The sequence below is a fragment of the Hyalella azteca genome, unplaced genomic scaffold, assembly GCF_000764305.2.
Source record: "Hyalella azteca isolate HAZT.00-mixed unplaced genomic scaffold, Hazt_2.0.2 contig17689, whole genome shotgun sequence".
NCBI lineage: Eukaryota > Metazoa > Arthropoda > Malacostraca > Amphipoda > Hyalellidae > Hyalella > Hyalella azteca.
Window position 1 is genome coordinate 25,473 of NW_025947464.1, and position 13,220 is coordinate 38,692.

Genomic DNA, 13,220 nt, shown 5'->3' on the forward strand with positions numbered 1-13,220 from the left:
GATTAGATAATTAGGAAGATAAGGGAAAAATTCTATGATATCATGAAGATTCTTTGAGGTTCGTTCGTAAAATGGCCACCGAAAAAATAATTTACATCATTGCCCATGATTGGTCGCAAACGAGCAATTGGAATTTAATTTCGTAATCAATTTAACGCGGAGAATAAAAAAATGTTATCAGTGTTCTCAGTCGTAGCTCTATACTATTGCAATTCATCCTAGTAGCTGCCAGCCACTCATCCTAGTAGCTGTAAGCCAATCATCCTAGTAGCTGTAAGCCAATCATCCTAGTAGCTGTCAGCCAATCATCCTAGTAGCTGCCAGCCAACCATCTATAGTAGCTGTCAGCCAATCATCCTAGTAGCTGTCAGCCACTCATCCTAGTAGCTGTCAGCCACTCATCCTAGTAGCTGTCAGCCACTCATCCTAGTAGCTGTCAGCCACTCATCCTAGTAGCTGTCAGCCACTCATCCTAGTAGCTGTCAGCCACTCATCCTAGTAGCTGTCAGCCACTCATCCTAGTAGCTGTCAGCCACTCATCCTAGTAGCTGTCAGCCACTCATCCTAGTAGCTGTCAGCCACTCATCCTAGTAGCTGTCAGCCACTCATCCTAGTAGCTGTCAGCCACTCATCCTAGTAGCTGTCAGCCACTCATCCTAGTAGCTGTCAGCCACTCATCCTAGTAGCTGTCAGCCACTCATCCTAGTAGCTGTCAGCCACTCATCCTAGTAGCTGTCAGCCACTCATCCTAGTAGCTGTCAGCCACTCATCCTAGTAGCTGTCAGCCACTCATCCTAGTAGCTGTCAGCCACTCATCCTAGTAGCTGTCAGCCACTCATCCTAGTAGCTGTCAGCCACTCATCCTAGTAGCTGTCAGCCACTCATCCTAGTAGCTGTCAGCCACTCATCCTAGTAGCTGTCAGCCACTCATCCTAGTAGCTGTCAGCCACTCATCCTAGTAGCTGTCAGCCACTCATCCTAGTAGCTGTCAGCCACTCATCCTAGTAGCTGTCAGCCACTCATCCTAGTAGCTGTCAGCCACTCATCCTAGTAGCTGTCAGCCACTCATCCTAGTAGCTGTCAGCCACTCATCCTAGTAGCTGTCAGCCACTCATCCTAGTAGCTGTCAGCCACTCATCCTAGTAGCTGTCAGCCACTCATCCTAGTAGCTGTCAGCCACTCATCCTAGTAGCTGTCAGCCACTCATCCTAGTAGCTGTCAGCCACTCATCCTAGTAGCTGTCAGCCACTCATCCTAGTAGCTGTCAGCCACTCATCCTAGTAGCTGTCAGCCACTCATCCTAGTAGCTGTCAGCCACTCATCCTAGTAGCTGTCAGCCACTCATCCTAGTAGCTGTCAGCCACTCATCCTAGTAGCTGTCAGCCACTCATCCTAGTAGCTGTCAGCCACTCATCCTAGTAGCTGTCAGCCACTCATCCTAGTAGCTGTCAGCCACTCATCCTAGTAGCTGTCAGCCACTCATCCTAGTAGCTGTCAGCCACTCATCCTAGTAGCTGTCAGCCACTCATCCTAGTAGCTGTCAGCCACTCATCCTAGTAGCTGTCAGCCACTCATCCTAGTAGCTGTCAGCCACTCATCCTAGTAGCTGTCAGCCACTCATCCTAGTAGCTGTCAGCCACTCATCCTAGTAGCTGTCAGCCACTCATCCTAGTAGCTGTCAGCCACTCATCCTAGTAGCTGTCAGCCACTCATCCTAGTAGCTGTCAGCCACTCATCCTAGTAGCTGTCAGNAACATAAGCCTCGCTGAAGGCAACATAAGCCTCGCTGAAGGCAACATAAGCCTCGCTGAAAGCAATATAAGCCTCGCTGAAGGCAACATAAGCCTCGCTGAAGGCGCAGATAGCAACGTGCAGTTCGCGTGCGCGGCGCGATAACTTCTGCCGGGGACATCGATCAGTCCCTGCCTAAATCTTGGCCGGCACATCGACGGCCAACGAAAAGCTGACTGGAACCCGCTGATAAATCTGCCATGATCGTCTGCTGAGAGCTGCTGCACTGGCGTTAAACATGGGGCGGTGGCTTGAGATGACGTGACATAACATTTGCTGAGGGTAGACGTTTTGGGGCAAATGGTTTGGGGACAAATGGTTTGGGGCAAATGGTTTGGGGCAAATGGTTTGGGGACAAATGGTTTGGGGACAAATGGTTTGGGGACAAATGGTTTGGTGACAAATGGTTTGGGGTAAATGGTTTGGGAAAATGGTTTGGGGCAAATGGTTTGGGGACAAAGGGTTTGGGGCAAATGGTTTGGGGCAAATGGTTTGGGGGCAAATGGTTTGGGGACAAACGGTTTGGAGACAAATGGTTTGGGGCAAATGGTTTAGGGACAAATGGTTTGGGGCAAATGGTTTGGGGCAAATGGTTTAGGGACAAATGGTTTGGGGCAAATGGTTTGGGGACAAATGGTTTGGGGACAAATGGTTTGGGGACAAATGGTTTGGGGCAAATGGTTTAGGGACAAATGGTTTGGGGCAAATGGTTTGGGGACAAATGGCTTGGGGACAAATGGTTTGGGGGCAAATGGTTTGGGGACAAATTGTTTGGGGACAAATGGTTTGGGGCAAATGGTTTAGGGACAAATGGTTTGGGGCAAATGGTTTAGGGACAAATGGTTTGGGGCAAATGGTTTGGGGACAAATGGTTCGGGGACAAATGGTTTGGGGACAAACGATTTGAGAACAAAAGGTTTGGGGACTAATGGTTTGGGGCAAATGGTTTAGGAACAAACGATTTGAGAACAAATGGTTTGGGGACAAACGGATTAAAGAGATTATGGATTTCACGGAGTTAGTCTGGTCCCGAAACAAGAAGTATTTAGGAATGCAGGTCGGATTCATAAGAAAGAAGTCGGACATAAACTCTGAGTCTATAAGTTATCGATGCTATAAGATGCTACCATATTTCATCATAATATCATGCTATAATATGCTACCATATGTCATCAAAATATCAATGCTATAATATTACTTGACAGTGTTGAGTTAGCGAGTGTTGAGGATAGACTATGTGAAGGTGAGTAGCATTAGAGATCACAATGGCATGAATGAAAGGTAACTAATGAGTTAAAAAAATGCAGAGCTGAATTTTCTTTTTATTAAAATTAGATTTGGATTTCCCCCTTTTTGATCGCGAATTTTCTAAATTTTGCTTGCTAAGAGAGTTAATGAGCAATAAATAAATGATAATTGTGCCTCAAATTTAATAAAGATATTCACCAGTAATATCACTTTATTGTTCAGCCGAATCTTTTCTTCTCGGTCGTGTCAGTTGCGAAAGTTCTAATTGGCACTTTCATATATTTTTGTACATTTATACGGACATTTAATAAAAATATATTAAATATAAAATTTAATGATAATAATAATAAAAACCCCATTCACTCATTCATTTGTACCTCCTTTCTATTCTCTGTTCATCGGATTTTCTTACGACCTGCAGCTCTGCATTTGCCACCTGTCCAGACGAACCAACAGATGCTGAGGTGGCGAAAAATTCAGAGCATTGTATCCACAAAGAATTTTTCATATGTTTGAAACAAAGGTACACATAAATTAAAACATATGAAATATGTGATCTAATTTTTAGCGCTTTTTCTCATTTATGAAAAAATGCGCTATTGTGCTCGCCATATCCGTCCGTCTGTCCGTCTGTCTGACTGTCCCTCTGTCTCTCTGTCCGTCAGTCTGTCTGTCTGTCTCTCTGTCTGCCTGTCCGTCTGTCTGTCTGTCCCTCCGTCTGTCCGTCCGTCCGTCCGTGACTTCACGTTTTCGTCGACGAGAAAATGCGCTCTCTGTCACTTACTGCAGTGAGTACTGAGTTATATTTTTAATTTAATAATCACGACATTTTATTGTGCTCGCCATGTCCGTCCCTCTGTCTGTCCGTCCGTCTGTCTGCCTGTCCGTCTGTCTGTCTGTCCGCCTGTCTGTCTGTCCGTCCGTGACTTCACGTTTTCGTCGACGAGAAAATGCACTCTCTGTCACCCACTGCAGCGAGTACTGAGTTATATTTTTAATTTAATATACACGACATTTGCGGTGCGTCCAGGGGAGCCCACGGACGCTGAGGTGGTGGTCGAGACGCCCGTGGTGTCGCCCACGTCTTTGCCCCTGACGTGGCTGGCGGCAGCCATGGCGGGCGCTTTGTTGCTCTCATTAATTCTGCTCGTCGTGGCGGTCGTGCTGCTCCTCGTCAGACGAAGCAGGAGGAGGACGAGGAAGAGACGAGACAGTCGTGCTGAGCAGCACAGCAGCACGGATGGTAACGACGATGTGGTCACAGCGGCAGTGGAGGCCTCGGAGGAGTCTGGCAGCAGGGAAACTGGTGAGAAAACTTGGATAAAATAACAAAACTATTTTTTTATGTTTTAATTGAAGTATTACTGAAAATATTTTTTTTAGTTTACAAAAATTTTTAAATGAAAGTATTGCGTTTGTATGAAATTTTGCTCAAAATATATTTTTTTAGATTTTACTAAATTTTTCAATGAAAGTATTGCGCTTGTATGAAATTTTGCTGCAAATAAATTTTTTTAATATACTAAATTTTTCAATGAAATGTATTGCGTTTGTATGTACAATAAATGTCCGTAATAAATAAGCAAAAATTTTTAAGAAAAGTTATGCAGCAAATGAACCAAAAATTATTAACTAACATTTTAATATGTGCAGCCGGGATTGATAAAATCTTACACTCTGATTTACACTTCAAAATACTCTGCAACGAATAAGCGTTATGCTTTTAAAAATATTAATTTCTTTTACTATTTTTCTAAGCCAATGATTTTCAATTTGAATTCGGCGTTCTTTTATTGCAAAATTCGGGACTGATGTGGTCAGCTTCAAGCCTCGTCAGCTCCTCGTTAGTCCACAACGTTTCGGTTAACATAAGCGCTTTTGTGCCAATTAAAAATATGCTATCACTCAGAAAAACGAATGTGTTATAGCGTCCAAATATTCACACTCTCTAACCCACAGCACGAACGGACGTGGCGCTCATGCACCCTTTTGCTAGACTAAACTGGATCACAATGACCCACACAATGCAACAAGTCTCACTTTAGACAATGTCTCACTTAGTTATATGAGATCAGAGAAGTGAAAAGTATTAACACTGATGGGAAAATTCCCTTGGAAAATTTGCGTTCACGGATATAGCGTCACAAGCAATGGTTTAATATTTACACTCGAAAAATATAGAACTGTAAAAGGCGTGCAATAAACTAAGGCCTATCCAAGCCGCTTATTTAAGCCAAAGCACCATATATTCGTCCATATATTAATCCCGTTTGGTGTTAAGAGCTTTCATCAAGTAATTTTAGCCATGTAATTCCTAGAGGCAACGTTGGATATATGAAGAAACAATAATCCTCCATCCTCCCAGGAATTGCATTAAAAAATCCTCCCATAAAGCAAAAATCGCATCGGTAACGTGCGACGAACTACTTTTCACGACCGACGTATCCAATTGGCTACTTTTAATGAACGATATATACAAAAATGAATGACAATGTCATATGAATGGCATCAGAGTTCATAAGATACCACGAAATTACGGAATCTGTATATACAGATCCGGTATGAATCTCAACCATGATCCTTGTAAGATTTACAAAACGGGCTCACGACACTATAAACACTATTTTTCAGCAATCCCTATATAAAAAACATATGGCATTAATTGATGATAAAATAATAAATTAACATTAACTTGTCGTTTATTATTGAATAAATATAAAACTTATATCGGCGACCCGCAAACGAAAAGTTGAAACGGTCCTCGTGGACAGGTGCAGTGCTGTGATATAGCCTGCAAGTTTCCAGAAGCGGTCATCGGAAACTTTGATGTTGCCATCGAGATGCGCTCTGAAATACAAAGTCTTGTAGAAAAAATATCCGACTGCTACATCAAGAAAACAAAGATTGAGTATTTAAACAACCATGAACGTAACAATAGATTATCAGAATCAGAGAACATGCATAAATTTATTTTGAATACAAATTTTTCGTTTGAAAATATTTTCAAGCGATGTTTTAGAATATTTCGAACTGTTGATTATTTACACAATATTTGTTGTTGGTTGTCGCAGTTACCTTAGAGGAGAGCGAATTTTGGATCCGACCTGCAGGCTTACGGAAACAGCCGACCTCTCATGGATCACCTAAGGTAAAATATTCACAATTAAATTATTCAATTCAGAATATATTTGCTAACAATATACATATCAATTCGATGTTATGCTAATAAGAGGAATTTGGAGCGATCGATAAATATGGAGGAAACGAACTTAATACCATGCAAACAATGGTTTAATATCAACGAATAGATCGCAATTGATTCCATATTTTTACTAAATTATTACAAAAATGTCAGCCTCTGAATTTCATATTTTCCATTAAAATAAATTTACAGTAATTGAAAAATCATTGAAGAAGTTGAAGTATACAATTTTTCTTGTATGACTCAAGTAGATGAGTAGATCTTCGGTGAATAGATGAGTCTAAAAGTAGTAAAATTGGTTGGACACATTTTTTATAAAAATCGCTATCTTTTTAGTAGCTTCGATTTAAGCGCTTACGAAATTGAGAGTCCATGTACCTTGGGAATTCAGTCAAAGAACATCATTTAAATATTGACTTCAATTAATCTGAAATTTACGAATTACAACTTTTAGCCTCTTAAATCTTAGTGTAGTTTCTGAATACTAACACACATGCTATATAGAAATAATATTTTAATTTATATCGAATACAAAATTTCCTTTTCCAAAAATTTAAAGCAAAAAATATGTATCCTGGAAGTCAGGTCACCCTAAAATTCATATAAATTCAATTTAATGATTCATCAAATGATATTGGACCTCGTTATGTTCATGCGGCGGTATCTTTGCTGAATGAATTATAACGAAATCTATTTCGCTTTACCGTCTTTTCTTTAATTGCATAAAAGTTCTCTGTTTTTTGAGTTCCAGGAACAAAAGTCACTATCTACATTTATGAATAACTCATATAATTTCAATATACCACACCTAAAAAATACTGAAATTGATTAAATTATTAGAAAAAATTTAAATTGCTAGTCCAACAAATAACACAAAATAAATGCAAGCCGTTTCACTGTTCCATCATTCCAGTTCTCAAGAAGCCCTGCCTATACATCGTCCAGTTCACCGCTCCAGAAAGTTTCTGTTCCATACCAGAGTTGCAGCGCTACTGTTCTTCATAATGCGAACACAGCCAGTGGAGTTCACGCCTCGCCTCACGTGTTACCAATGAGTGTTCACAACATTATGGGTGGTGTTAACACCCTGGTCCCGGTCAATCCATCACCACACAACATCATGAGTGGTGTTCACACTCCACTCCTGTTCACACCATCACCACAAAGTGATAACAGTGCAGCTTATTCTAAAGCAGGTAGTCTAGCGATGCCCAGCTCCTGTCACGGAAATTCTAATGATTTCCAGCCAACCACCGTAAATCCATTTTCCATACAAAATAATGTACAGTCTTTTTCTGGCAACAGTTTTTCAATATCAAGTGGAACCTCCACCATGACGAGTAATGTTCAGAGCCTGTCCAGTTATGTATATTCGACAAATAGCCATGTTTTCTCGATGCCCAATACTGTACATTCAACCCCTAGCAATGTTTTTTCGATACCTAATACTGAACAATCAAACCTTAGCAATGAAATATGGACAGCCAGTGGTAAACATTCAACCCCTAGCAATGTTTTCTCGATGCCCAATACTGTACATTCAACACCTAGCCATATTTTCTCGATGCCCAATATTGTACTTTCAACCCCTCGCAATGTTTTCTCGATGCCCAATACTGTACATTCAACCCCTAGCAATGTTTTCTCGATGCCCAATACTGTACTTTCAACCCCTAGTAGTTTTCAACCAACATCTAGCACTGTTCGCTGCACGCTCAGCGATGTTCACAATGTTCCCATTTGTACACATGCACCGTACACAGCCTCGGTCCCCAGCCAGCCCACGATCCCTAATCTCATAAGTGGGACTGCTTCACAAGAAGATGATCTACTCCCTAACCGATAGTAGTCTAAGATTGCCATAATATTTAAATATAGATTTACATATAAGATTTAAAAACAAGTCTATACTAGAAGACATTAACTTGCTGTTAAAGTTAAAGGAGAAGAGAGGATGTATATTTGTTCTAAGGTAGAGGATTCATTTTGTTCAAGTGATATATGTTTCTTTGTTAAGCAAATTTGAGAAAACTTATTGGCTAAAAATTATGTGAAATTTGAGAGTTATTGACAGCAAGTAATCGAGAAATGTTAATTTTATGAGATTTAATATTATTTTATATTATCTTTAACATCGAATTCTCACAACTACTATCAACGGTACTGGATGATTTATGAATATCGACGTCTGCGTGGGGACCTCATTGAAGTATACAAGTATACTCATGACTTATACAAGGTCCCAGAAGGATTACTAGAATTTGAAACAAGAACCAACACCAGGGGCCACGGCTATAAACTAAAAAACTGCGTTGTAACACATCCATGAGGCCGGATCCCTTGTGAATCAAGTCACGAAAAGTTCAAGAATCGGCAACAGGCCATGGGCCTATTTCTTCAGCGCCGACACTTCTATTCTATTCTATTCTATTCTAATAAAAAACCTTTGAAAGCTCTACGAATGAATCTATTAACTATTTTCAAACCGAATTTTTTTCAAACGGTCCTATAATTCAGTTGTTTTCAGTTATACTAATGCGTGAAGGAGTTAAAGTCGGCCACTTCACTAATACATTTCATATCGATAATGCGCGAATATTTGGTTAAAATGGGTCATTTGAAAATAACACTACATCGAAGAAGAGAAGAAAAGAATTTGATTTATTGTTTAAGGAGAAAATTCCTCCATAAGTTACGAACAGTTGAATGATCTGTGGAACAATGAGAAATAAATGTTAACCCTATATACGCAGAAATACGCGAAACTTCACTTATTATTTAACCTGGTTATGAATTAGTAAATACTCTGTCTTACGTATGGAGAGGCAAAATTATGAATTGATTTGATTTACTATAATGCATTACCAGCGCGTAAAACAATTAAATCTTTTAGCGTTTCAATAATTCTTTACCTGCCATTTCAAGTTTCAAGAAATATCGGTTCATTTTTAAAGGGAAACATTTACTCTTTCAAAGTTAAAAATGCTTTGACGACAAATTGTTTCATCTTAAGTTTAATTTTATGACGTTTGTTTTCACACATCCAGTTATTTAATCGGTGTAAACATGGATTAAATGTTCGCCAATAAAAAACCGGGGAATGTCAATCCTATAACATTTTTACTTTAATAAAAGAGAATATCAATTATTCGCGTCCTGTTAATCACCCACTTTAGAGGTAAGGATCATTAATTATTAACAAGCCTATATAATTAACTTTTTACTGCGTGATTGATTCAGGGTACAGAATGAATAAAAAGAAAGGGATTAATAAGAATAATTAAAAATCAATGACTGTGATATAATATAAGTGAATGAATGGAACAAATGGAATATAATAATTTGTGATGACCGTTCTCCGCCTCGCTGCAACCCGTTTGATTCTCAGTTTCATTTAATTTTTTAATTTGATAAGATAATGTATCAAGAAGATAAGGGAAAAAATTCTATGATAACATAAAGATTCTTTGCTGTTCGTTCGAAGAACGGCCACCGAAAAAAAAAATTTACATCATTGCCCATGATTAGTCGCAAACGAGTAATTAGAATTTAAATTAGTAATCAATTAAACGCGGAGAGTTAGAAAAGGTTATCTGTGTTCTCTGTCGTAGCTCTACTATTGGCAATTCATCCTAGAAGGCGTCAGTCAATCATACTAGTAGCCGTCAGCCAAACACTTTCGGGTTTTCAAGCAAAAAACACCAATTTGCTATCCAGGAAGTGGTTGATACGTGCACTAGGTCGCTACGATTACTTAGGCCTCTACGTACACTTAGGCCGTTACGTATACTTTAGCGAATCCTGGATAGTACGTCCATTCTTCGTTGTGAAGTGTATAATTCAACATTAATCAGCCGCTTCACCTTCACTTGATCGCGGATTTCCAACAAACGTTAGTGCGAAGAATCATTCCTGGATCTTCACAGGTTCCCGAGAAAATCGGTCGGAAGATTCCTTCATCACGAACTCGATCGGCCGGAGGAGTATAATAATTTTTAACAGTTACAACACTGAAATTTGATAAAACAATAACAATTTAACTACTTGAATGAGGCATATAAGTTAAACAATTCCCCGTCCAGGGAATTGAGAGTGTGAGATTTTTAATTTCAAAAATGCATGGCATTGCACAGGCGTGCTGACTGTCGTCATGTTCAGCATCAGCAGTCTGAATATTTCAAGAGTCGTGGGCAACGCCATTTTATCTTCTGAACGAACGGGCGTCCAACAGGAAAAAATTTAAATATGATCGACGTATTGCCGTGTTGGGCACAAAACCGGGGCGGAGGGGCGACGTGTTGGGGACAACACGGGAGGGGGAGGGGTGACGTGTTGGCACAAAACGGGGGCGGATGGGCGGTGTGTTGAGCACAAAACGGGGGCTGATGAGCGGTGTGTTGAGCACAAAACGGGGGCTGATGGGCGACGTGTTGGGCACAAAACGCGGTCTGATGGGCGGTGTGTTGAGCACAAAACGGGGGCTGATGGGCGACGTGTTGGGCACAAAACGCGGTCTGATGGGCGGTGTGTTGAGCACAAAACGGGGGCGGATGGGTGACGTGTTGGCACAAAACGGGGGCGGATGGGCGACGTGTTGGGCACAAAACGCGGTCTGATGGGCGGTGTGTTGAGCACAAAACGGGGGCTGATGGGCGACGTGTTGGGCACAAAACGGAGGCGGAGGAGGGGCGGAGGGGCGACGTGTTGGGCACAAAACGGGGGTGGAGGAGGGGCGGAGGAGTGACGTGTTGGGCACAAAACGGGGGCGGAAGCGGTGTGTTGAGCACAAAACGGGGGCTGATGGGCGACGTGTTGGGCACAAAACGCGGTCTGATGGGCGGTGTGTTGAGCACAAAACGGGGGCGGATGGGTGACGTGTTGGCACAAAACGGGGGCGGATGGGCGACGTGTTGGGCACAAAACGCGGTCTGATGGGCGGTGTGTTGAGCACAAAACGGGGGCTGATGGGCGACGTGTTGGGCACAAAACGGAGGCGGAGGAGGGGCGGAGGGGTGACGTGTTGGGCACAAAACGGGGGTGGAGGAGGGGCGGAGGAGTGACGTGTTGGGCGCAAAACGGGGGCGGAGGAGGGGCGGAGGAGTGACGTGTTGGGCACAAAAGAGGGGCAGATGAGATCCGCGCAATTCGCCCCTCAAATGACGTACTGCAACTGCAGACAAAATTTGCGATCAATCTTTTTGAAAACTTCAAAAGTTATTGTCTTTAAATTTAAAACAATATTTAGGTTACAAAATTGATATGTTAATAACCCATGTTGTGTTACTTAACCCATGAGTATGAGTTACACGACATGTTATATGTTTATAACCCATGTTATGTTATGTAGCCCATGAGTATGAGTTACACGAGATGTTATGTTATGTTTATAACCAATGTTATATTATGTAGCCCATGGGTATGAGTTACACGAGATGTTATGTTATGTTTATAACCAATGTTATATTATGTAGCCCATGGGTATGAGTTACACGAGATGAAGATCTACGATTAACACTCATAAACGCAATAGACCTGCAGTTATTGTAAATCTCGGGTCTATGAGTAGTCGTGCATGAACAGGGTGCGCACTAACAATATGCAGCAAATAGATGATCAGGCAATCACTGACAGCCGTTCAAGCTAATTAAGCTACCAATCACAGACGAGAAGTCGGACGATAAGTGCATTTAGACCGCCGCGTATACTTAAAGCTAAATTTGACAACATGGCCTTAACTTATTAGGAAAATTGTGTATTAGTCAGTGTTAATTCTATTTTCAAAAGATAAATACGGAACAAAAAATCGATATTTCTCAGTGATTGTAGATTGTTTTTAAGATCATAAATAAAAAAAAATACTTTTCACAACATATAAACAAGTAATTTTGACATAATTAACAAAAATAATTTCTATAGACATCATACGTATTTTTCATTGACAACCGGTCAACATTAGCACGAAACGCTTATAATTTAACAGGCGGTGTATTTTAATGAATTCAGGGCGATGTATTTTGATGAAACAAACACTCAAAACTGAACCGGCCAATGAAATATTTCATCACACGAAAGAATCAACTTCAAAGGTGGGCAAATTTAGTGGAAGTTTTGTGATAGATTTTCGTGAGCTCGGCTGTGTTTCCACAAATTGGAATTGTGCTCGTTGGGACTCCGATAAAAGCTCAGGAAAATGTTTGTCCTTGCAAAGTGAGAAGCAGAGGATGGACAGGGGAAATGTTTCCGTTTGGTAGAATTACTGGGCGATATAGGTGCGAGCGGCGGCACCACTTGAAAACGAGACCATAATTCCTAATGTTAAAGTGATGAAAATGAGTCAACAGTGATGAAAATGGGTCAATAGTGATGAAAATGGGTCGATAGTGATGAAAGTGGGTCAATAGTGATGAAAATGAGTGAACAGTGATGAAAATGGGTCAGTAGTGATGAAAATGGGCCAATAGTGAAGAAAATGAGTTAACAGTGATGAATATAGGTCAACAGTGAAGAAAATGACTCAACAGTGATAAAAATGAGTCAACAGCGATGAAAATGAGCCAACGGAGATGAAAGTGGGTCAATAGCGATAAAAATGAGGCAATAGTGATGAAAATAGGCTAATCAAGACACATATGGGTTAATAGCAATCTAATTAATGGGTCAATAGTAATGCAAATGGGGTAATGATGCAAACGTGTCAGTGGTGTCAATTTAGTTTTGAGACTAGTCAAAAATACTAATTGTCATTTTGGCTGAACTCTACTAATAAAAAAAAATTTGATTGATGTTAATTATCCAGTCTTCAGAGATGATTTTCAAACTAGAACATATGAATACAAACCTACTTTCAACAACGGAGCGTCTCACAATATATCATTTCCTATTATTATTATTTCATACTATATATAGTTTCATATTGTTATTAATAATATTTCATACTACATCATTCAATTTTATTGCATTTCGCATGAGTCATTGTGAA

At 40.6% G+C, this 13,220-nt stretch overlaps 2 protein-coding genes across 2 annotated transcripts; one reads left to right on the forward strand and one right to left on the reverse strand.

The window, feature by feature from the left end:
* The first annotated feature begins 4,060 nt into the window (after positions 1–4,060).
* LOC108669741 (mucin-12-like) lies at positions 4,061–8,207 on the forward strand. The gene is made up of 4 exons (XM_047885362.1): positions 4,061–4,345; positions 6,111–6,187; positions 7,155–7,653; positions 7,738–8,207. Exons 1-4 carry the CDS (start codon positions 4,153–4,155, stop codon positions 8,085–8,087), a joined length of 1,119 nt encoding a protein of 372 aa, XP_047741318.1. The 5' UTR covers positions 4,061–4,152; the 3' UTR covers positions 8,088–8,207.
* A 2,235-nt stretch (positions 8,208–10,442) lies between these two features.
* Positions 10,443–11,928, reverse strand: LOC108669743 (36.4 kDa proline-rich protein-like). Its single transcript, XM_018157148.1, has 2 exons — positions 11,895–11,928; positions 10,443–11,392 (listed from the first exon to the last, which is right to left on the reverse strand). The coding sequence occupies exons 1-2, from the start codon at positions 11,926–11,928 to the stop codon at positions 10,443–10,445; spliced, it is 984 nt and encodes a 327-aa protein (XP_018012637.1).
* Positions 11,929–13,220: the final 1,292 nt, after the last annotated feature.